This window comes from Tamandua tetradactyla, chromosome 3, assembly GCF_023851605.1.
Source record: "Tamandua tetradactyla isolate mTamTet1 chromosome 3, mTamTet1.pri, whole genome shotgun sequence".
In the NCBI taxonomy this organism is placed as follows: Eukaryota; Metazoa; Chordata; class Mammalia; order Pilosa; family Myrmecophagidae; genus Tamandua; species Tamandua tetradactyla.
The window spans coordinates 33,750,596-33,773,097 of NC_135329.1; the positions used below are offsets into that span (position 1 = coordinate 33,750,596).

The 22,502-nt window shown below is 36.6% G+C and overlaps 1 protein-coding gene, 1 long non-coding RNA gene and 1 pseudogene across 9 annotated transcripts in view; 1 reads left to right on the top strand and 2 right to left on the bottom strand.

Moving 5' to 3' along the window:
• The window catches only part of LOC143677233 (uncharacterized), a 69,598-nt gene extending 53,758 nt beyond the window's left edge, over nucleotides 1-15,840 (top strand). For all 8 annotated transcript variants that reach the window (XR_013172458.1, XR_013172460.1, XR_013172459.1 and 5 more), the window contains one exon: nucleotides 15,348-15,840. This is a non-coding gene — a long non-coding RNA (uncharacterized LOC143677233). The remainder of the gene's footprint in view (nucleotides 1-15,347) is intronic.
• LOC143676708 (etoposide-induced protein 2.4 homolog pseudogene) lies at nucleotides 10,844-11,698 on the bottom strand (annotated as a pseudogene).
• On the bottom strand, nucleotides 15,334-20,326 carry LOC143677231 (beta-defensin 109-like). The gene is made up of 2 exons (XM_077152980.1): nucleotides 20,272-20,326; nucleotides 15,334-15,539 (listed from the first exon to the last, which is right to left on the bottom strand). The coding sequence occupies exons 1-2, from the start codon at nucleotides 20,324-20,326 to the stop codon at nucleotides 15,334-15,336; spliced, it is 261 nt and encodes an 86-aa protein (XP_077009095.1).
• Between the last annotated feature and the right edge of the window lie 2,176 nt (nucleotides 20,327-22,502).

Sequence of the window (22,502 nt, forward strand, 5' to 3'; positions counted from 1 at the left end):
ATCTCAGGCACTCTTCAGCATTTCATTCAATGGGATTCACTACATTCACAATAATGCTTTATTCTCATCACTTTTCATTACTAAAACTTTTCCATCTCCCAATCAGTAACACAACACCCATATGAATTAATTCCCCATTGTCCCTGCCAGACACCCCTGGCAACCTGTACTTTCCGTCTCTATGAGCTTGCATATTCTCCAATATTTTCTTCATACTTAATAAGGGGCTTAAATTTAATTTCTTAAATCTAAAATAATCTCATTTGCTCTAATACAAATTTGAATCCAATGGTATATACAAACCATGTTCCTATACCTCTCTATCACTCTACTTTGTAGTTCTTGTCACAAATTATGTTTATACTTTGTAAGTCCAAACCCACTGGTTTATTATTAAATTTTATATATGTGCCTTTCAGATTCTGTAGGAAGTAAAAACTGGTGATAAAAACCAAAAATAAAATTATACTGGCATTAACATTTATCCATGTCCTTACCCACACCAGAGATCTTTTTTCCTTCACGTGGCTTCAATCTATTGTCTATTGTCCTTTCCTTTCAAACCGAAGAACTTTCATTATCATTTCTTGTGGGACAGGTCTAGAGGTAATGAAATCCTTTAGCTTTCATTCATCTGAGTATTTCGTAATTATTCTCTCATTTTTGAAAGATGGTCTTGCCAGATATATAATTTTTGGTTGGCAATTTTTTGCTTTCAACAATTTAAGTACATCTTACGCTGTATTCTTGTCTCCATGGTTTCCAATGAGAAATTGGTACCTGATCTTATTGAGGCTTATTGTGTACGTCACGTTATTCCCATCTTGCAACTTTCAGAATTCTCTATCTTTGGTATCCAAAGTTTGACTATGGCATGCTGTAGTTATGATCTATTTTGGTTTACCCTGTTAAGTGTTTGTTGAGCATCTTGGATGTGTATGCTCATGTCTTTTATTAAGTTTGGGGGGTTTTCAACCATTATTTCCTTGAATATTCCCTCTGCCTCATTCTTTCTCTCCTTTCCTAGACTCCAAAAGTGCAAATACTGGTATGCTTGCTGGTGTCCTAAAGTTCCTTAGGAAGCTGTTCACTTTTCCTCATTCTTTCTCCTTTCTGCTCCTCAGACTGAATGATTTCAATTTCCTTATCTTCAAGATCTCTGATTCTTTCTTCTGAGAGCTCCAGTCTGCTGTTGAACCCCTCTATGGAGGTTTTAGTTTTTGTTACTATGGTCTTCAGTTGTGTTTGGTTCCTTTTCATAATTTCCACATCTCTTTTGAGATTTTCTTTGTGTTCATCTATCATTTTCTTGATTTCCTTTAGTTTTTTTAGCCCACATTTTCTTTAGCTCTGTGAAACTATTTAGGATCAATATTTTAAAGACTGACTAGTATGCTCCAGGTTTGGTCCTCTTCACTGATGGTTTCTAAGGCTGTATTCTTCTCCTTTGCTGGGCCATCATTTCCTGTTTCTTTGTATATTTGTAACCTTTTGTTGAAACCTGGGCATTTTGACATTTAATATGTTATCACTGGAATGACAACAGAAGCTTCTGTTCCTTCAGTTTGCATCAGGTTAGTGTTATGAGGAAATATCCACGAATACTAGGAGCTAACTCTTCAGTAGTCTTTTCTTAATGTGTCATTCACTGTGTTATTGCAGAATTAACATTAATTAGAACTTTGAGAAAGATATTTCTGTCAGTTCTTGCTAATTGTTCAAAGCTTTTGTGGGGGGTGGAGTCCTAAGACATCTCACTCCATCTTTCCTTCTCAGAGGAAAGGCAGCTGGTATCCAGGGTTCTCTGTCACATGGGAAGGTAAATGGTGGCATCTGCTGTCCTCTTCCAGCTTCTGGTTTCAAATGGCTATCTCAGCGCCTGTAGGTTCCTTTGGCTTCTCTTGTTTCCCTTCTGCTCTCCTGCTTCATAGTATTTTGTTGAAGATTTTTGTGTCTATTTTCATAAGGGGTATTGGTCTATAGTTTTCTTTTTTGTTATATCTTTATCTGGCTTTGGTATCAGGGTAAACCTGGTCTCAAAGAATGAGTTAGAAAGTGTTCCTTCCTCTTCTATTTTTTTTTTTTTTTTTGCATGGGCAGGCACCAGCAATCGAACCCAGGTCTCCAGTATGACAGGCTAGAACTCTGCCTGCTGAGCCACTGTGGCCTGCTCCCTCTTCTATTTTTGGAAGAATTTGAGAAGGATTAGTGCTAATTCTTCAAATGTTTGGTACAATGCACGGCGAAGTCACTTGGTTCTGGGTTTTTCTTTGTGGAAGTTTTTTTTTTTTTTTTTTTTTTTTAATTTACTGACTCTTTTTCTTTGCTATAGGTCTGTTCAGATTTTAAAAATTCCTTCTTGAGTCAGTTTTGGTAATTTTTGCATGTTTCTAAGAATTTTTACAATTCATCTAGGTTATCTAATTTGCTGGCATACATTTGTTCATAATACTGTCTTACAACCCTTTTTATTACTGTATGTTTTGTAGTAATATTCTTGCTTTAATTCTAATTTTAATAATATGAGCCTTCTCTTTTCTTTTTTTGCTAAGTCTACATATATGTTTGTCAACTTGTTAATCTTTTCAAAGAGCCAAATTTCAGTTTTAGTTGATTTTCTCTATTGTTTTCATATACTCTATTTCATATATTTCCATTCTAATGTTTGTTATCTTTTTTTTTTCTTTGGGTTTACTTGCTATGATTTTCTAGTTTCTTAAGGTTGAAGGTTCAGGGTATTGCTTTGAACTCCACCTTCTTTTCTAATGAAAGTATTTGCAACTCTAAAATTCACTCCTCACACTGTTTCACTTAAGATTTAGTATACTGTGTTTTTGTTTTAATTAATTTCAAAGTATTTTCTAATTGCCTTTGTGATATCTTCTTTGAGTCATTCGTTAAGAATACATTGTTTAATTTCCATGTATTTGTGATTTTTCTAGACTTCCTTTTGTCACTTATTTCTAAATTCATTCCATCATGGTTGTAGAGGATACTTTATTTCAATCTTCTAAAATTTGTTGCGACTTCTTTTGTGGCATAACGTGGTTTATTCTGGAGGATGTGTCATGTGCACTTTAGAAGAATGTATATTCTGTTGTTGAGTGGAATGTTTTATATATGTCAGGTTTAGTTTATAGTGCTGTTCAAGTCTTCCATTTCATTGCTCATCTTTATATAATTCTGTCCATTAGTGAGAGTGAGGAGTGAGATGTGGAGTTTCCAGCTATTATTGCTGAACTCTTTGCCCCTTCAGGTTTATTATTATTATTTTTTTGTATGCTGTATGGTGGGGTCACATTTCATTCTTTTTCCATGTGAATATCCCATTACTGCATCACCATTTGTTGAATTTTTGTTTGTTTTGGGAAGTGCATGGGCCAGGAATTGAACCCTGGTCTCCCACATGGCAGGCAAGAATTCTACCACTGACCTACCCTTCCACCCCCTGTACTTTCAGTTTTGTCTGTCAGTTTTTACTTCATGTATTTTGGGGCGCATACATACTTATAGTTGTTATATATTCTTGATAGATTGGCCCTTTTATCATTATATAATGGACTTCTTTGTCTGCTTCAGCAATTTTGGTCTTAAAGTCTACTTTCTTTTGGTTATTATTTGTATGACCTAGCTTTTTGCATTTTTGTGTCTTTGGACCTAAAGTAAATCTGTTGTAGATGGCATGGCATATACCTGGCTCATGCTTTTTAAAATTTTTTTTCTTAATCCATTCTGCCAATATCTACTGTTTGATTGGAGAATTTAATTAACATACATTTGAAATGACTAATTATAGTCATATAATTTGCTGGTTTGTTTCTTGGTTTCTGTCTTAAATGTTTTTTTTGATCTTCAGTTTCTCCATTATTGCTTTTTTGTGTTTAATTGCATTTTTTCTAATACATCATTTTGATTGCCTCCTAATTCTTTTTATGTATATTTAAAATTTCTTAGTGGTTTTCTTGTTGATTACAATTAAAATCCTAAATTTATAAAAATCTACTTTGTATTAAAACTAATTTGGTTTCAATAACATACAAAACTCTGCTCTTATACTCTGGCCTTATGTTTTTATTGTTACAAATTGCTTCTTCATATAATGTGTACTCATTAATAAAGATTTATAATTATTGTTTTATGATATGTATTTTAAATACTACAGAAAAAAGAAGGAGTTACAAGCCAAAAATACAATATTGACTTTTACATTGACCTATGTGTTTACTTTGGTTACTTTTATTGGTGTTCTTTATTTCTTTATATGACTTTTGAGTTACTGCCTTGTGTCTTCTCATTTCATCCAGAAGGACCCCCTTTAGCGTTTCTGTAGGGCAGGTCTACTAGCAATGAACTCCCTCAGATTTTGTTTACCTGAGAATATCTTAATTTTTCCTTCATTCTTGAAGGATTTCTTTGCTGGATATAAAGTTCTTGGTCAAAAATTTTTTTCTCTGTCAGCACTTTAAATATGCTATTCAGCTGTCTTCTGACCTTCTGGCCTTCAGGATTTCTACTTACAAATCAGCTACTAATCTTATTGAGGATCCCTTGTATGAAATGAGTTGTTTCTTACTTGTTGCTTTCAGGATTCTCTCTTTGTCTTTGGACATTAACAATTTGATGATAACGTGTCTGGTCATGGATCTCTTTGAGTTTATCCTTGTTGGAGTTTGTTGAACTTTTTGAGTATGCTAACCCATATTTTCCATCAACTTTGGTATGTTTTGGCCATTATTTCTTGAAATATAATTTTTGTCCCTTTCTCTCTTCTTCTTCTGGGACTTCCATTATTTGTATGTTGATATGCTTCATGGTGTCCCACAGGTCTCTTAGACTGTGCTCCTTTTTCCTTCATTATTTTTCTCTGGTCTTCAGACTGGATAATTTCAATTTACCTAACTTCAAGTTTGCCTATTTTTTCTTTTGCTTGCAAAAATCTGCTGTTGAAACTTTCTAATGAATTTTTCATTTTAGTAATTGTACTTTGAAATTCAGAATTTTTATTTGATTCCTTTCTATAATTTATATCACTTTCTTGGTATTTTCTTTTTGGCAATACATATTTCTCCTGGTATTTTTACTTCTTCTGTTCATGTTTTCCTTTAGCAGCTTAAGTGGATTTAACACAGTTGACTTTAAGTCTACTTAATAAGTCCAGTGGCTGTGCTTCCTAATAAATGGACTTTGAAAAGCTATTCTCTTTTTTTTCTGTGAATTGGCTATAATTTCATCTTTCTTTTCATGCACCTTAATTTATAGTTGAAATCTGGACATTGTTCCCCCTATTATTAATTCCTTACATTACCTGATGCAATAAATGAAACAGTTTTATTATAATTATACTATTAATTATAGTAAAAAGTTTATATCTTATTTACTGTTTGTATTGTAGGTTCTTATGTTTTTAAAAAATTATTCTAGCAATAAGGGTAAATTATTCTAGCACAAGGATAGACTGATGGAATTTATTTGAGAGTTCATAAATAGACCCTCATCTCTATGGCTAACTGATTTTTGACAAGGCTGCCAATTCCACTCAATTGGGAAAGAATGGTCTCTTCAAAAAATGGTGCTAAGAAGAGAACTGGGTGTCTATATGCAAAAGAATGAAGGGAGTCCCTATTACACCATATACCAAAATGAATTCAAAATGGAACAAATACCCAAAGAAAAGAACCAAGACTTAAAAAATCCTAGAAGAAAATGTAGAGAAGCATCTTTCAGATCTTGTGTTAGGCAAAGTTTTCTTAGACATTGCACCCAAAGCACAAGCAACAAAATAAAAATAGATGAATGGGACCACATCAAAATTAAAAATACTTGTGCATCAAACGACTTTATCATGAAAGTGAAAAGACAATCTACTCAATATGGGAAAATATTTGAAAATCACATATATGATAAGGGTTTAATATGCAAAACATATAAAGAAATCCTCTCATTCAACAATAAAAAGACAGACAACTCAATTCAGAAATGTGTTAAAGACTTGAACAGATATTTCTCCAAAGAAGATATATGAAGCACATGAAAAAATGTTCATCATTAGCCACTAGGGTAAAGCAAATCAGAACTACAATGAGATATCATTTCATGTCCATTAGAATGGTTGTTATTAAAAAAAAAGAAAATAACAAGCATTGGAGAGGATGTGGAGAAATACGTAACTCATTCATTGCTGGTGGGAATGTAAAATGGTGCAGCCATGGTTTACGACAGTTGAATGGCGCCTCAGAAAGCTAGAGAAATACCAGATTACCCAACCATCCCATTATTAGCTAAATACCCGGAAGAATTGAAAGCATGGGCTCAAACAGATATTTTCACACTGATGTTCATAGTGGCATTATTCACAATGCCAAAACATGGAAGGAATTGAGGTGTCCATCAACTGATGAATGAATACATAAAACATGATATATAACTACAATGAAATATATTCAGCCATAAAAAGGAATGAAGTCCTGAAAATGTCCAAATTAAAGCAAGTCTATAGAAATGTCCTATCTAAGGCATCCAGGGAAAGATACCTTAGTTCAAGAAGGCCAATGACCTTCAGGGTTTCTCTCTCAATTGAAAAGTCACATGGCAAACATGGTGATGTGTGCTAGCTTTCTCTCCTGGCTTCTTGTTTAATGAAGCTCTTCCAGGGTTGTGCTGGTTTGAAAGGATGTAAGTCCCTGTTCTAGTTTGATAGATGCCAGAATGCAACACACCAGAGATGGATTGGCTTTTAATGAAAGGGGATTTATTTCATTAGTTCTTCAGAGCAAAGGCAGCTAACTTTCATCTGAGGTTCTTGCTTATGTGGGAAGGCACAGGATCGTCTCAGCTGACCTTCTCTCCAGGTCTCTGGGTTCCAACAACTTTACCTGGGGTGATTTCTCTCTGCATCTCCAATGGCCTGGGCTGAGCTGCAAGTGCTGAGATGAGGTATGCTGAGCTGCTTGGGTTGTGCTATGTTGAGCTCTCTTATTTAAGCATCAGTCAATTAACTCAAACGTCATTCATTGCAGCAGGCATGCTTCCTAGCTGACTGCAGATGTAATCAGCAACAGATGAGGTTCATGCACCGTTGGCTCATGTCCACAGCAACAGAACAAGGCACGTTCACCTGGCCAAGTTGACAACTGAATCTAACTACCACAGTCCCCTAGAAAAGGCATGTTTTAATCAAAATCCCATTTCCTATTCAATACTGTATGTTTGAAACTGTAACCAGATCATCTCCATGGATGATGTGATTTAGTCTAGAGTGGTTGTTAAACTGGATTAGGTGACGGCATGTCTCCACCCACTTGGGTGGGTCTTGATTAGTTTCTGGAGTCCTATAAAAGAGGAAACATTTTGGATAATGAAGGAGATTCGGAGAGAGCAGAGCAGAATGACATAGCCTCGAGAAGCAGAGTCCACAGCCAGTGACCTTTGGAGATGAAGAAGGAAAATGTCTCCTGGGAAGCTTCATGAAACAGGAAGCCAAGAGAAGAAGCTAGCAGATGATGCCGTGTTTGCCATGTGCCCTTCCAGATGAGAGAGAAACTCTGACTGTGTTCTCCATGTGCCTTCTCCCTTGAGAAAGAAACTCTGAACTTCATTGGCCTTCTTGAATCAAGGTATCTTTCCCTGGATTGATGCCTTTGATTGGACATTTCTATAGACTTGTTTTAATTGGGATATTTTCTCAGCCTTAGAACTGTAAACTGGCGACTTATTAAATTCCCCCTTTTAAAGCCATTCTGTTTCTGGTATACTGCATTCCAGTAGCTAGCAAACTAGAACAAGGGGCATATTACTTCTTCATCTCCAGAGGTCTCTGGTTGTATGGGCTCTGGCACTCATCATTCTTGTGACTCTGCTCTGTTGCTCTCCCATCATTCTCACGCTTTCTCCAAAATGCTTCTTCTTTTAAAGGACTCAAGTAAACTAATCAAGGCCCACCTGGAATGGGTGGAGTCACATCTCCCTCTAATGAAAGGTTAATACCCACAAGTGGGTGAATCACATCTCCGTGGAGATAACCTAATCAAATTTCCAACTTAATTAGGGATTAAAAGAAATGGTTTCTCCCACAAGATTGATTAGGGTTAACATATGGCTTTTCTAGGGTACATAAATCCTTTCAAACCAGCACTCCTGGCAATCCCACAACTAAGTATATACCACAAAGAATTGAAATCAGGGACTCTAACAGATATAAGATTATAAGGATTTTTTTTTTTCGTGGGCAGGCTCCTGGAATCGAACCCGGGTCTCCAGTACGGCAGGTGAAAAGTCTGCCATTGAGCCACCATTGCACTGCCTTCTAACAGATATTTACATACTGATGTTCATAGTGACATTATTCACAATTGCCAAAGGATGGAAACAACTCAAGTCAACCAATGAGTGGATAAACAAAAGTGGCATATACATTCAATGGAATATTATTCATTATTAAAACAGGCATGAAGTTCTGACTCATATGACAATGTGGATGATTCTTGAGGATATGTTGATTGAAATAAGCTAGAAACAATGGGACAAATAGAGTGTGATCTCACTGATTTGAAATAAGTAGAGTAAGCAAGCTCATAGTGTTAGAATCTAGAATGTAGTTTATCAGACTCTGGGTTGGGAGTAGGGAATGGGGAGTTAATGCTTAATTTGTACAGAATTTTTATTTGGATTGGAAATGGGTGGTGGTGATGGTGGCACAACGTTGTGAGTATGACTAACAGCACTGAATTATATATGTGAATGTGGTTAGAAGGGAAAACTTTAGGTTTATAGATGCTAGTAGAATGAAAATTAAAGATAAAACATAAGACTGTACAACACAGTGAACTTCACTGTAAACAACTGTGGTTAATAGTGCAATTCATGTTCTTTCATGAATTACAGCAAGTGTACTACACTAAAGCAAGATGTTAATAATAGGGAGGTACAAGGGGAAAATATACATCCCAATGTAATCTCTGGACTATAATTAGTAGTATTATAATATTCTTTCATTAGTTGCTACAAATGTACTACACTAAGGCAAAGTATTAATAATGGCGGGCAAATTACATGGAAATGTTGCAGTTTCTACGTGAATTTTCTGTAAATCTATAAATTCTCTAATTAAAAAATGTAATTTTAGTAGAAAGACATTTAATAAAATCTTTATGGCCTTGGCTTTGGGTTAGGAAAAAGATTTCTTAGTACCCAGTAAGAAAATATCTCCTACTTTTCTAAAGACTTTGTTGAGAAATTAAGGACAAGTAACAAATTGAGAGAACATATTTACAAATCACATATCTGGTGAATTACATGTATGCAGTTCATATTGAGAATTCTTACAACTCAATTATATGAAAACGAACAGTTATTAAAAATTGACAAGTGACTTGACCAAAAATATTTTAACAAAAATGATTAAGCAAATGATCCATCAGGAGAAAGAACAGCGAACTAATCCCAAAACAAGCAGAAGGAAAGAAATAAACAGTAGAGCCGAAATTAATGAAATGGGGAATTAAAAAAACAATAGAATAAATAATACCAAAAGTTGGTTCTCTGAGAAAATAAAGTAAACAAATCCCTAGCTAGACTGACAAAAACAAAAAGAAAGAAGCTGGAAATAAATAAAATTAGAAACAAGAGGGGGACACTACCACGGAACTCAAAGTAATAAAAAAGATTATATGACGTTACTATGAACAACTGTATGTCACAAACTTGGATGAAATGGACAACTTCCTATAAACACACAACCTGCACTGACTCTAGAAGAAATCGAAGACCTCAACAAGCCAATTGCAAGTAAAGAGATTGAATTAGTCATCAAAAACCTATGAACAAAGAAAAATCCAGGACTGGATGACTTCACAGGTAAATTTTACCAAGCATTCCAAGAAGAATTAAAATCAACTCATGTTTAATTGTGATATTTAAAAATTGCTCAATTCTTTGATATCCTGCCCATTCTATTTGGCCTCTGTTTTAAACACCAGGAAAAAGCCAAACACTCACAGGTACAATGTGACTAATAAGTTTGCCCTATCAATTCCTATTTGCAGCATCCAATATTCTTTTGAAATACCAGATAGACATAGCATTGCTAACAGAAAATTTCAGACCTCTCTGAGTTTAAAAGTTTAGGTTCTCTGATCATTCTGTATTGCAGTGACACTTGTCCAGCACTGGTAGCCCCCTACACTTGGGGAACTTTAAATGTACCAGTGAAAGAAGCTTCTTTCCCTTCAAGAGGAAGAAAGAAAATCACTTCTCAAATGTAGCAGATCTGGTCAACAGAATTTTCTTTCTGTCCCAAGTCTTCAGGTTTGCTTTCTTGCAGTGAAGCAAGAGACCAAAACCTAACCTGAGTTACAAGAAACAAGACAGTGATGGTATCAAGGGAGTGACCAGGAACAATTTCTTTACCCTCACATCTGAGGTACGTGAGTCACAGGAAAAAAAATAAAAATCCACAAATTAAAACAGCTGGACTTGCAAAATCCATTCATCCAAGGGTGGTGGAATGCAGAAAGGGTAGGTAGGGGGGCAAATGGCAAAGACAGAAAAACAAAGTATTCAAATCAGTCTAGACACTACAGGGGTGTCAAATGCTAGAAAATAGCTGCAGAAAACATTGTGGTCCTTTCCGACTCATGGTGGTATTAAAAATCCACATACTGGTGTCAGGAGATTTTGCCTTACATGCACCAGAGACAAAATGTAAAATTCCTCAGAGGGAAGGGAATATGTGGAGGACCCTTGGCAGAGTGGGTCTTGCCTCCCCTGAGTAGGGGAAGGTGAACAAGGAAAAGAACTACCATAGTCTTCTCCCTATCCCACTCACCCCTTTCAGATGGCAGAAGATTCAGTGGCCTGCATTAGCCTTCGGTTTGGCAAGTGATGGATGTGGTGAAGAGAACTTTTCTGCAGAGGCTGAGGTACTCAGGGCAGACTGCAGACAGACCATATTGTGGGAGTGTCTGTTGCTTAAGAAAACCACTAAGGAGAAGAGGTGCAACTAGAAAATGTATGCTTTCCAGGGGTCATTGTTTCATTGGCACTGATAACAAATAAAGAAAAGAAGATAGAGAAGAGGCAATCAATGATAGTGTATGAGGAGTGCATTGCTGTAAGAAAAGCTAGGGGCAAGCCAAATCCAAAGTAGTAAGGCCAGTTCCTTTCTATATTTGACAACTGCTGGTGCATTTCAATTTTTTAATTGCATCAGTGATATTCAAAGTGGTAAAGAAAATAGAGAAGAGACATATGCAGGAGTCTGGCCAGCTGACCAACCAAATGGATAGGAAAGAGACCCACAAACATCTCCTAGATGAGGGAAAGAGTCTGCAGCAAAAGATTGAGGAGCGTGTCAGCAATTATTTCACTCACACTAGGAATTGGATGAGACTTCCTCCCAGATCCCTACCTTTGATATGGCACAAATGCCGCGGTTGTTGATTGGGGAGTCTTTGATTCCCCTGCCAAGGTCCCAGAGAAAGGTTTTAACACTGTCAGCCATCTCTTCACCACCCAAGTTACCAACTACACAGAGAAGAGAGAAACACTCCCAAGTCCTCACTGTGAAAGGTTCACCAGCTCTGCTGCCTGGGCTCTGGCCCAGGCCTAGCCCCTTGCCCACTGATGGCTCTGCTAGGCACCCAGCCACCAGCTCCCTCTGGGTCTCTCCCAGGGCCGGGGCCACTGCACCGACATTGGGCATCATCCCATAAGTTTTGATATGTTGTGTTCTCATTTTCACTTATCTCAAGATACTTACTGATTTCTCTTGCAATTTCTTCTTTGACTCACTGTTGAAGAGTGTGTAGTTCAACCTCCATATATTTATGAAAGTTCTGTTTCTTTGGTGATTATTGATTTCCAGCTTCATTCCATTATGGTCAGAGAAAGTGCTTTGTACAATTTCACTTTTTTAAGATTTATCGAGACCTGTTTTGTGACCCAACATGTAGTCTATCCTGTAGAATGTTCCATAAGCACTTGAGAAGAATGTATATCCTGCTGTTTTGGGACTCAATGTTCTATATAGGCCTGTTAGGTCTAGTTCATTTATTATGTTATTTAGGGTCTCTGTTTTTTTTTTTTTGATGATCTTTTATATTGATACTCCACCTATTGGAGAGAGTGGTGTGTTGAAATCTCCAACTATTGTGATAGAGTAATTTTTACTTCCTTCAGTTTTGCCAGTATCTGCCTTCTGTTCTTTGGGGCTCCTTGATTATGAGCATAGATATTTATGACTGTTATTTCTTCTTCATGAATTTTCCCCTTTATTAATATGTATTTTCTTTCTTTATGTCTTTTAATTTTTTTGCATTTAAAGTCTATTTTATCTGATATTAGTATAGCTATCCCAGCTTTTTTAGAGGGGGGTGACTAGTTGCATAGAATGTCTTTTCCCATCCTTTCACTCTCAATTTATTTGTATCTTTGGGTCTACAATGAGTTTCTTATAAACATCAAATAGATGGATCATATATTTTAATCCATTTTGTCAATCTACACCTTTTGATGGGGGACCTTAATCCATTAACATTCAAAATTCAGAACTTGTAAAGGCAGTTCTGAATTCAATAATTTCATCATCTGATTTTTATTTGTCATATCTCTCTCTCTCTCTTTTTTTTTTCACATGGGCAAGCACTGGGAATTGAACCCAGGCCTCTGGCATGACAGGCGAGAACTCTGCCAGTTGAGCCACCATGGCCCATCCTTTTCTCTCTTTTTATCCTTTAGGTTACCCTTATTAATAATTTCCAATTCTGTATCCTTCTCCAGACATCCTTTTCCTGTCTTTTCTTTTCAGCCACTATACTCCCCTCATTAGTTCTTGTAGGGCCAGTCTCTTATTAATGAATATTCTTAGCTTCTGTTTATTTGTGAATATTTTAAACTTTTCCTCATTTTTGAAAGAGAGCTCATTATAGAAGTGCATCCTTGATAACAAGATGGCAATATGTTCTCCAATGCTAGAGGGGAAATGCTCCAACAGTAACTTGAAAGTATTTCACTTGATCTAAGTTCTAGATTTCCTTAAGATAAAAGGAAGACTTTGAGTTCTTGTTTTCTTGCAGTATTTACTTAATCATATTAAACAACACAGTTTTGTATCCCAATTTACCAGAGAATTTGGGGATAGTATAGATTATGTCATTGAAATTTAAGGTTTAAGGTTTTATATTTGGGTTATAAAATATGTTCAAGGAAATGAAAACTTACATTTGAGTCAAGTGGAATACCTCCCTGAAGAAGACTTTTCTTGTGGTAAGGCTGGGGAGGAGAGTGGGGGAACTGAAAGTAAATTGGCATTTGACTGCCAAGGAAATTTTCTTGGAATTCTAAATCTATTATTTCTCTTATTGTCACAATCTTTGGTGATAATGCCTCAACAGCATACCCTTATGTTGAGGCAGATTTAATAGAATTCCTGTAATCTTCATAGAAGGTAAATTTGATGACTAATTGTAGGATTGTTTTACTGGTCTTTGATTTCTGAGAAACCTATGGAAGTTGCTTCAGCTTCTGCTGGCACTCATATTTCTAGTGCCAGGATTTGTATCATCATTACATTTCTCTAACACTGTCTAAGAAAGTTTTGGGTGATGTAATCATTCTAAATTGAGAGGGCTGGCCTCTGGTGAGATTTTTACAAATACATGAGAAATATTCTAACATAGTTTTCCTTGATCGTCTCATTTAAATTTTGAAACTTCTCTTTTGTTTTTGCAAGGATTTTGTCTTTCTCTTATAATCCTCTTTTTTTTCCCCCACAATCGTCATGATTCCATTTAATCAGGATAACACTTTTCAATTTTTTCTCTTAGTTATATTAAACATAAAGCAAGTAGTTTTGGTTCATCTCTGGCATGCCAATTTCAAAATACAGACAATGGTGAACATACTCTTTTTAAATGAATGAAACAAAAAATGAGGCCTTCTTTTCAATCCTTAGACTCAAGAGTATTCATTAAAAGTTTATTTAGCAGAGGAGCAAAAATTGTACACCTAATATTTTGGTGGACAAAAAATGTGGATGAGCCATATTAGGCTGGATTGACAGAAAGTTAGAGAGGCTCAGTTTAGCATGTATATCCAGTAAGACATGGTCTTTCTAAACTGAAAGCAGCTCAGGTGTGGCGTTTATCCATATCATGCCCAGGTAGTGGAGAGGAGGTGAAGAGAAAGAGATGAAAGTAAGCCATTGGGAGCTTTCACCATTCACACGCCTAGACCTTGATGTCTGGCATGCTCCACTATTTTTAGGTTAAATTTGCCCTAATGTCGTCAAGGTTATACACTATTACTGTGGAAAATGTCCATACTCTGATCATTAAAAAGTAAGGAGTCCATGAGAATTTCATTTTAGGGAAAAAGGGAGCCCTCCCCACCTATCTGTATTTCCTTAATAGTCAAAATGACAGGTTTTCCTTTATATGTGAATGAAAACTAAGACTCCTTGTAAGAACTGCTTTGATGTCTGTAGCAGAGCAGAAGTTTTCCATTCAGAAGAGAAGATGAGACCTTGTGACACTAAGGAGGAAGATGACCTTGCATTTAAAAATTGTTAAACATCAAAATGCCTGTTTGAAAAGGGGTATTGATGGCCTGTGCTTGGAAGAGGTCAGGATACTTTTACAGTAAAATCTTTAGGTTCTCAGAAGGTGAATTCTTTTTAACTAAGGGAGTCAAATACTGAGGAGCTCTAAAGGATCACAAGCTTTGTTTATAGGAGTAAAACATCAAAAATGTAATTGTAGTTGAAATTTTAACTTTTAAAGTACTTAACAAATTTCTCTTGATTAGAGGAGCTACTTTCATCTTCAACCTCTCTCTTCCATTTCTTATTTTCATCTCTTTCCAACTATCTGCCACTTGGTTATAATCTTTATGTATTATCCCAAATTATTTCCTTCTGCCCTTTTTCTGCGAAAATTCTGCGAATTTTCTCCCCTTTCCTCATCTACAGCTCTCCTCCTGATATTTTCTGGATTTACTCTGTATTATGCCTTTCCATTTCCTTGTCCTTTCTGTGTGTCTGTTTACTAATGTTTTGCATAATTATATATTTGTCTTTGCAAGATCTCTTTGTTAATCTTTTGGTCTTTCTGTGGGAATAAAAAATTCTTTTTTCATAAATGGACTTCTTCACTTCTAAAGGTGTTGTTTGGATCTACAAATCAGCCACAAAGAAATAGCATTTGGATATATTTGAAACTAATATTTATTGTGTCATTGACAAGGGAGAATAGAACTTTGTTACAAAGCTGGTAGTGTTCAATGCATATCTTCTAATGTTCCTAGATGAAAAGAACTTTCCTTTTGATGTTTTTCTTTGTTTCATTTCAATTTAGGCTTAAGGGGCTCTTGATAATCTGAAATGACCACTGGGGTTGGAACTGGTAAAAGAATCCACCATCTTCTACAGCATTTCCACCTTCTCCGACAGCTACCGAGCTCTTCCTCTACGGTTCTACAGGTGTCTCTTCTGCAAGTGCCAGAGAGATTGAGGCAGTGGCCTTCAGCAGCAGCAACACCACTTCTTACTGCAGAAGAGTCAGTGAGATAATGAGAACAGAAATGAAATGTAAAACCATAAACACTTCTAAGTGCGGAAAACAGAAGGGTTCTTATATGAGCATTTCTGGGGGAAGGGGTTGAGCGAACAAGCCGGAGAAAGGAACTTTCCGACTGCCCTGTCACTCTGATCCCCAGATTCCCTCTCCTCATTACCCTACAGCTTATGTGTTAAACCCTTTCCTCCTTTTCTTATAAATTCTAGACCTTATTAATGAAGACTTCAAAAAAGGGGGGGGGGGGAAACTTCGGTAAACTTACAGTGAAACAACAAGGGGATTGACAAAATATATGTCCTAAATATATGAATTTCTTCATTAATTTATTCCTTTATATGTATAGCCAACAAATATTTATTGAGTGCCTTTTATTTACTGGGAATTGTTCTTTGTACTAGTAACAGAACAGTGAAAATGGACGACATTTTTCTCATCCTCATAGATCTTACATTCAGTGAAGAAAATCTTACCATGGAAAAATAAATTAATAAGATCTTTTCATAAAATGTTATGTGGTTAGAACAAAAGGGCCAGATACAGTCTAGAGGATGGGGTTGATAAGATGGACAGATAAAGACTTAATGAGGATGTTGTATTCGAACTTAGACCTGAATGATGAGACTGGGAAAGGCAATCAAATATCCAGGTGAAAACACTGTAGGTATATAGAAAAGCAAGAGAAGGTCCCTTGCTCAATTTATTTGAAGAACAGAAAGAAGCTGGTGTCAATGGAACAAATGAGAAAAGGAATAAACTCGATAAGAAAACGTAGTGAGATAAGTAAATAAGATCAAAATCATGTATGGCTTGTAGGCCATAATAAGCATGCAGATGCATACAACCAATCTTGCAGTTGCTTTATTTCAGCTAATTTAAAGATCCAGATGGTAATTCCTCTTTTAAAATGTTTAGTATTTCACCTTTTCACCTCTTTCTTTCTCCCTTTCTGTTTAGAGAATGGATAAAGGAAAGGTTTCAATTGGGTTGCTGATGTATCTTAATATTTGAATCTTTCAATTCCTCAATGTATAAATCATCGCAGAAAGACGCAAAAGTTATTTTCTCTCCACACCTAGATCGGATTACCTATCTCAATGGTCAGCAGTATCTTAAGTGTATCTCAGCCAGAAGAGAAAAGTAAATTCATGGACATTGTAAAAGATTGTTTTTAATTTTATTTCCAATAGAACAAAGGGTATTGGAGGGTTGAAAATTTGTTATTGCATCCACACCATTATTTTCACCAGAAGACCTATATTTTAGCAAAGTTAATCCAATAAGAAACTCTATTGATAGTGACACAGGGATGCAATCCTCAAAATAAAATGACTGTTGAGTGTAAGTCCCTTGAAACAAGAGTTAAGAAAGGAACAGGTAATAGCTTCAGTTTGGTCTCAACTTCAGATTAAACGTCTATCATCCACAAGGTACTTTAAGTTCCATATAATACTGCTTGAACCCTATCAAAGTGAGATAGTTTGTTTTCAGTGTCATCACATACCTTCTATTTTTATTTGCCTATTGACATTATTCCTCACTAGGAATGGTAAGACTATCTTCAGATTAAAACTTGCTGATGGTTGTTTAAATTGGCATCAACTTTCTGACTTGCTCCTTTTAAAGAGGTTTGGTATTCTTGTTTGTTGTAACAGAATTAAATGTGCAGTATATCCATTGAATCAGGTTATCTTAATATGCATTTAAAAGGGAAGAATTAAAAAAAATTCAGCATTGATGCCTGATGCATATTATCTGAAAAATAGGAGGAGAGGAATGTTGTCTTAACTAGATTAACGTTGTGTCTCAACACAACCACCCACATAATTCAATCATAGTACAATAGTAGTCTCAATCCCATTGAAATCAGAGGGAAAGAAATAATACCGATGATGTTATTTTAGTTATCATTTTACTCAATCTTTGGGTTGCATGCAATTTCTTGAAATTCTTGCTGCTGCTGACTGCATTTGATATTAATCAATACAAATGTTTTTAATTCTTTGATATATTCTTAGCAATTAATTTTCATTCATCTAATATATGTGGTATTTTCAGAATTCTATCACTGCTTCTCTTTTCTCTTCTCTACTTTCCCCTTCCCATGCCTTGCCTTCCCTTCTCCCTCACTTCTTTCCCCTTCCTTCCTCCCCTCTCCCCTATCCTCCTTCCTTCTTAACTATACCCCTGTCTTCTTTCTGTTTCCTTGTCTTCCCTTATTTCCTTTATTCTGTTTTCTCTTCTTATGTCATTTACTTTCCCTAGGCATTCTTATTTACCCTTACAGATTTAAATATTGATTATCAAATTATGATATGACTTTAGATGCAATTTCTTATCTGAATATCAGGCCATCTCTCTCTCTGAATCTCTAATCTTCTCTAATCTCTCTGAATCTTCCTGCAGTCATTTTTTTTCCTACTACATTCCCTCATTTATAGTTATAAATATTATAAATATTCCTTTGGTGTGTTGCCTTCTCTTTGCCCACAGAACAATTGTAGCACACATGATTATTCCCCTTAAGTTACCCCTTACTGTTATTCTTTGTCATTGCTTCCAAGGAGATGCTTATAAACTCAAATGAGCTTGTCCATTTTCACTATTAGAACCCAACCAATACATGATGAGCTCTCTTCATGCTTTACTGTGTGCCTTTAAGATCCTCCATTGACTGCCTCTGATTCTCATCACCAGCTGCAGACATGATCACTTCACTTACATGGCACTGTGCGGTGAACCTGCAATGCTATGGTCCTGACATCTAGTCTTTTCGCTCATGCTATCTCATTTGTTTGAAGTGCACTTCCCCATTGTCTCCTGTCCCCAGGTTCACTCTGAAAATCATCTTTCCGTTATAATCATATCAAATCAAGTCATGTTTTATAAACCCGTTTTATGTTGTTTGATTTGTTTATACTTTGACCCAGCTCGCAAAAAATAATTAGTTATCTATCTCTCTAATCTCATGTTGCCAAACAACCATGCTGTTACTTTCCACTTATTTGGGTATTAGCATAATTTTACATGTTTGTCTCTTCCTATTAAAATTTCAGACTCTTGTGGGTAGTAGTAATGTGTCCTACTCTTTTTAAGACATAATACTTAGAACAGAGCCTGGAACATTTTATATGTTGAATAAAAATTTTCTTTCCCTAGGCATTCTCATTTACACTTACAGATTTAAAAATTGATCATCAATTGATGATATGATCCAGATGCAATTTCTCATCTGAATATCAGACCACATGTCTAATGTCACATATTCTCACCTGAAAGATGACCGATTGATTACTTAATTAGTCAATCAAAACAACAGGAGAAACACACATTTTTAAATGGTTGCTTGGGGTCAAGCAAACGAGAAGTTAGGGGGAAAGCTACAAAATGGCAATATATCCCACAGGGAGTCCAGAATGAGGGGGCAAAGTGAAAGGTGAGGACATAGACGCAAAGGCACAGGAGTTAGGACCCTTGGACAAGAAAGGACGAGAGGGTAAAATATGCCTACTAGTCAGTGTATCCTAAACAATACCAGTTTAATGCAAAAAGAAGACATTTCCAGGTGCTATATAGAGATTGTTTTGTCTAATATATATCGTCCTAATATGTTTGCTCTCGCTGATATCAGTAAATCTTAAACATCCCACAAACTATTTAAATTCTTTTTGTACATAATTGATTAGCAGCCCCAGCAACTTTGCCGTATGCTTTCCAGTTGTACATTACACTTAAATATAGAATTGTGAACTCCTTTTATGAGCCCCAGTTATTCAATCTGAAAATGATGATTTTGAACCTGATAACCTTTAATGGACCTCTTAGCAATTATGATTAGTGATCTAAGGTATCACCTTTTGTGTTATTGTTTCCACTTGCCAGTCCAATAATTTTTTTCCTCTCGAACTTCTGTATTAGTATTCTAGCATGTGTATTCCTCCTACAAGCCTCTTTTTATGGGACTAGATTTATGCTTTAGTGCTTATGCTGGGTGGCAGATATTTTACATAAGAACCCTTCCTACAATGTGGACCAGCCCTTGACTTTTTTGTTAATCGTTCCCTGGGGATTGGATCCTTGTTTCTGATACCCATTTGGCAATATGTCCTTTATACAGGGTGGCCTTGTTATCAATTTGTCCTGGATAGTTCCAGTTTATGTCTGCTCCCCTGACGCATATATCATAGTGCTCCCTTTCATTTCCAAAGCTATCTAATTTGAATAAAAAATAAGTGTTTACTCTTCTTTTACAACTATGGACATACTTCTGCAACAATGAGAGCTGTGTATCATTCCTCAGTGCTAATCTCTGGGTCCTTTTGGTAACCATGTGCCTAGATGAGGATTCTTGTGTCTTGCTCACTTAGCAATAGTTTTTTATAATTCTTGATAATAAGAATCTGTTCATTTCTATAATGACAGAAGCTGCTGTTCTTTAATCCTGTCAGCTCTACCTGCCTACTTATAAACTGCCAAGCTTAACTAAGGCATCTCAAGATACAAAGTGAGGCTAAAATAGAATTTTACCTCAACAGGCAGTTTGGGTAATGGCAAAGGAATTCCATTAGCATGGTCTCATTTCCTTTTCTGTCCCATTGTAATGCTAGTGTAGCTGTTGATATTGAGTTCCTGATTTTGAGAGGTTGTCTGACTTGCCAGTTAGCCCTTAAAACTGCAGACCCCCTATAATCAGCTACCACCTTACCTGTGGGTAAGAAAGTCAGAAAGAGGAGTGTGGAAAGAAGCCAATGGAGTCTCATGGTTGAAGGGCCAGTCATGAGAAGAGGCATCAACTGCTGGAGTCTGTGGCCTTTGAGCATGTTTGGTCCAGGGCCTTTTATGTCATTTCTGGACTTGTGGTTTGCTCTTGGTTAGTAGAGCCTAACAAGAAGAAAATAACTCAGGCTCCCACAGGACTTGTCCAGAGACAGAAGTACGCAAATGTGGTGATAACTCAGTGGATGAGAAGGCAGGAGGTTAATGCTTTCCCTGTCTCACAGATTCAGGACTTCCTCACCGCTATCTTTTCTTTTTGCTAGTGTCTGTATGCACATGCAACAATCACTGTTTATACTTTGTGCACCTATTGTGTGTCAGGCAATGTGCTGGAAACTAGGAGCACACTAATCTCCAAAACCAAATAGTTCACAATCAGTGATGGGTGATGGGACGCTAAATGGGTGCTTGCGACAATTGCCATATGTAAATGACACAGTAACTCAAAGAATTATATAATGCTTATCTTCTCCTGGAGGTTAAGATTTGGGAGGGAATAATGATGATGTCAGGAAATGCTTCATAAAAAAAGATAACATGAAATATTTTTCAAAAGAGAAAGGATATTTTTATGCCTCTTTTTAGATTTGGTAGCTTTAAAGATCTTATTATTTTTGAAAGAAATGTTTATATTTAATTAAAACCTGGTGTTTTAGTTTGTCAAGCTGCTGGAATTCAAATACCAGACATGGAATGGCTTTTATAAAGGGAATTTATTACATTACAATTACAATTCTAAGGTCAGGAAAATGCCCAAATTAAGGCATTAATAAGAGGTTACTTACACTCAAGAAAGGCTGATGCCATCTGGGACACATCTGTCAGCTGGGAAAGCATTTGGCTGGCATCTGCTGATGCTTGTTCCCAATTCTGTTGCTTCCAGCTTCTGATGCCAGTGGTTTCCTCTATAAGCATCAGTGGGCCTTCACTTAGCTCCTTTGGGACACAACTCTGGGTTCTGGATTGCTTAGGATCTCATGAGAGATATCTCATGGCACATGGTGATATCTGCTGGGCTCTCTGCCAATGTCTAGGCACATTTTACACTGCTACTTTGCTTACTCACTTATTAGCTCCAATAACCTTCTTGCTCCCTCTGTAGTATCTTTGTCATCTCTGAAGCAGCTGTTCTCCAAGCATCTGCATCTGTCAGCTTTGAGCTCTCTCCAAAATGTTTCATCCTTGAAAGGACTCCAGCAAACTATTTGTTCTAGTTTGCTAGCTGCCGGAATGCAACACACCAGAGACGGATTGGCTTTTAATAAAAGGGGATTTATTTTGTTGGTTCTTCAGAGGAAAGGCAGCTAACTTTCCACTGAGGTTCTTTCTTACATGGAAGGCACAGGATGGTCTCTGCTGGTCTTCTCTCCAGGCCCCTGGGTTCCAACAACTTTCCCTGGGGTGACTTCTTTCTGCATCTCCAAAGGCCTGGGCTGAGCTGCGAGTGCTGAGATGAGGAATGCCGAGCTGCTAGGCTGTGCTACACTGCGTTCTCTCATTTAAGCACCAGCCAATTAAGTCAAACGTCACTCATTGTAGCAGACACGCCTCCTAGCCGACTGCAGATGTAATTACCAACAGATGAGATTCACGTGCCATTGGTTTGTGTCCGCAGCAACAGAACTAGGTATGCTCACCTGGCCAAGTTGACAACTGAATCTAACTAACACACTATTCAAGATCCACCCTGAATATGTGGAGTCACATCTCCATCTAATCAAAAGTTCACACCCATAAGTGGACATACCACAAGCCTGTGAAATAATCTAATCAGAAGTTGCTACCCTGCAATATTGGATCAGGATTAAAAGAAACAGCTGAAAAAAAGTGTGCACAGGTGGTTCAATAGTAGAATGCTTGAATGCCCACCTTCTGTGCAGGAGACCTGGGTTTGAGTCCCAGACCATGAATTAAAAAAAAAAAAAAAGAAAAAGAAAAAATACAGGCTACCCCACATGATTGGGTAAGGATTAAAACATGTCTTTTCTAGGCTACATAGTTGTTTCAAACTGGCACACCTCCATTACAGAAAATGTAGGAAACACAGAAAAATAGAAAAATCAATTACTTGTTTCAGTCATAGCTAAAGATTTTGGAATATTTTTTCAGTATAGGCCTTTTCTTACTTCTACAGAATATTCACTTAATAATTAGCCTGAA

Excerpts from the sequence above, each read along its gene's own strand:
- LOC143677231 (XM_077152980.1), bottom strand. The coding sequence starts at position 20,326 with ATGAGACTCCATTGGCTTCTTTCCACACTCCTCTTTCTGACTTTCTTA. Across the intron at positions 15,540-20,271 it reads TCTGACTTTCTTACCCACAG|TAAGAAGTGGTGTTGCTGCT; the intron begins GTAAGGTGGTAG and ends ACTCTTCTGCAG.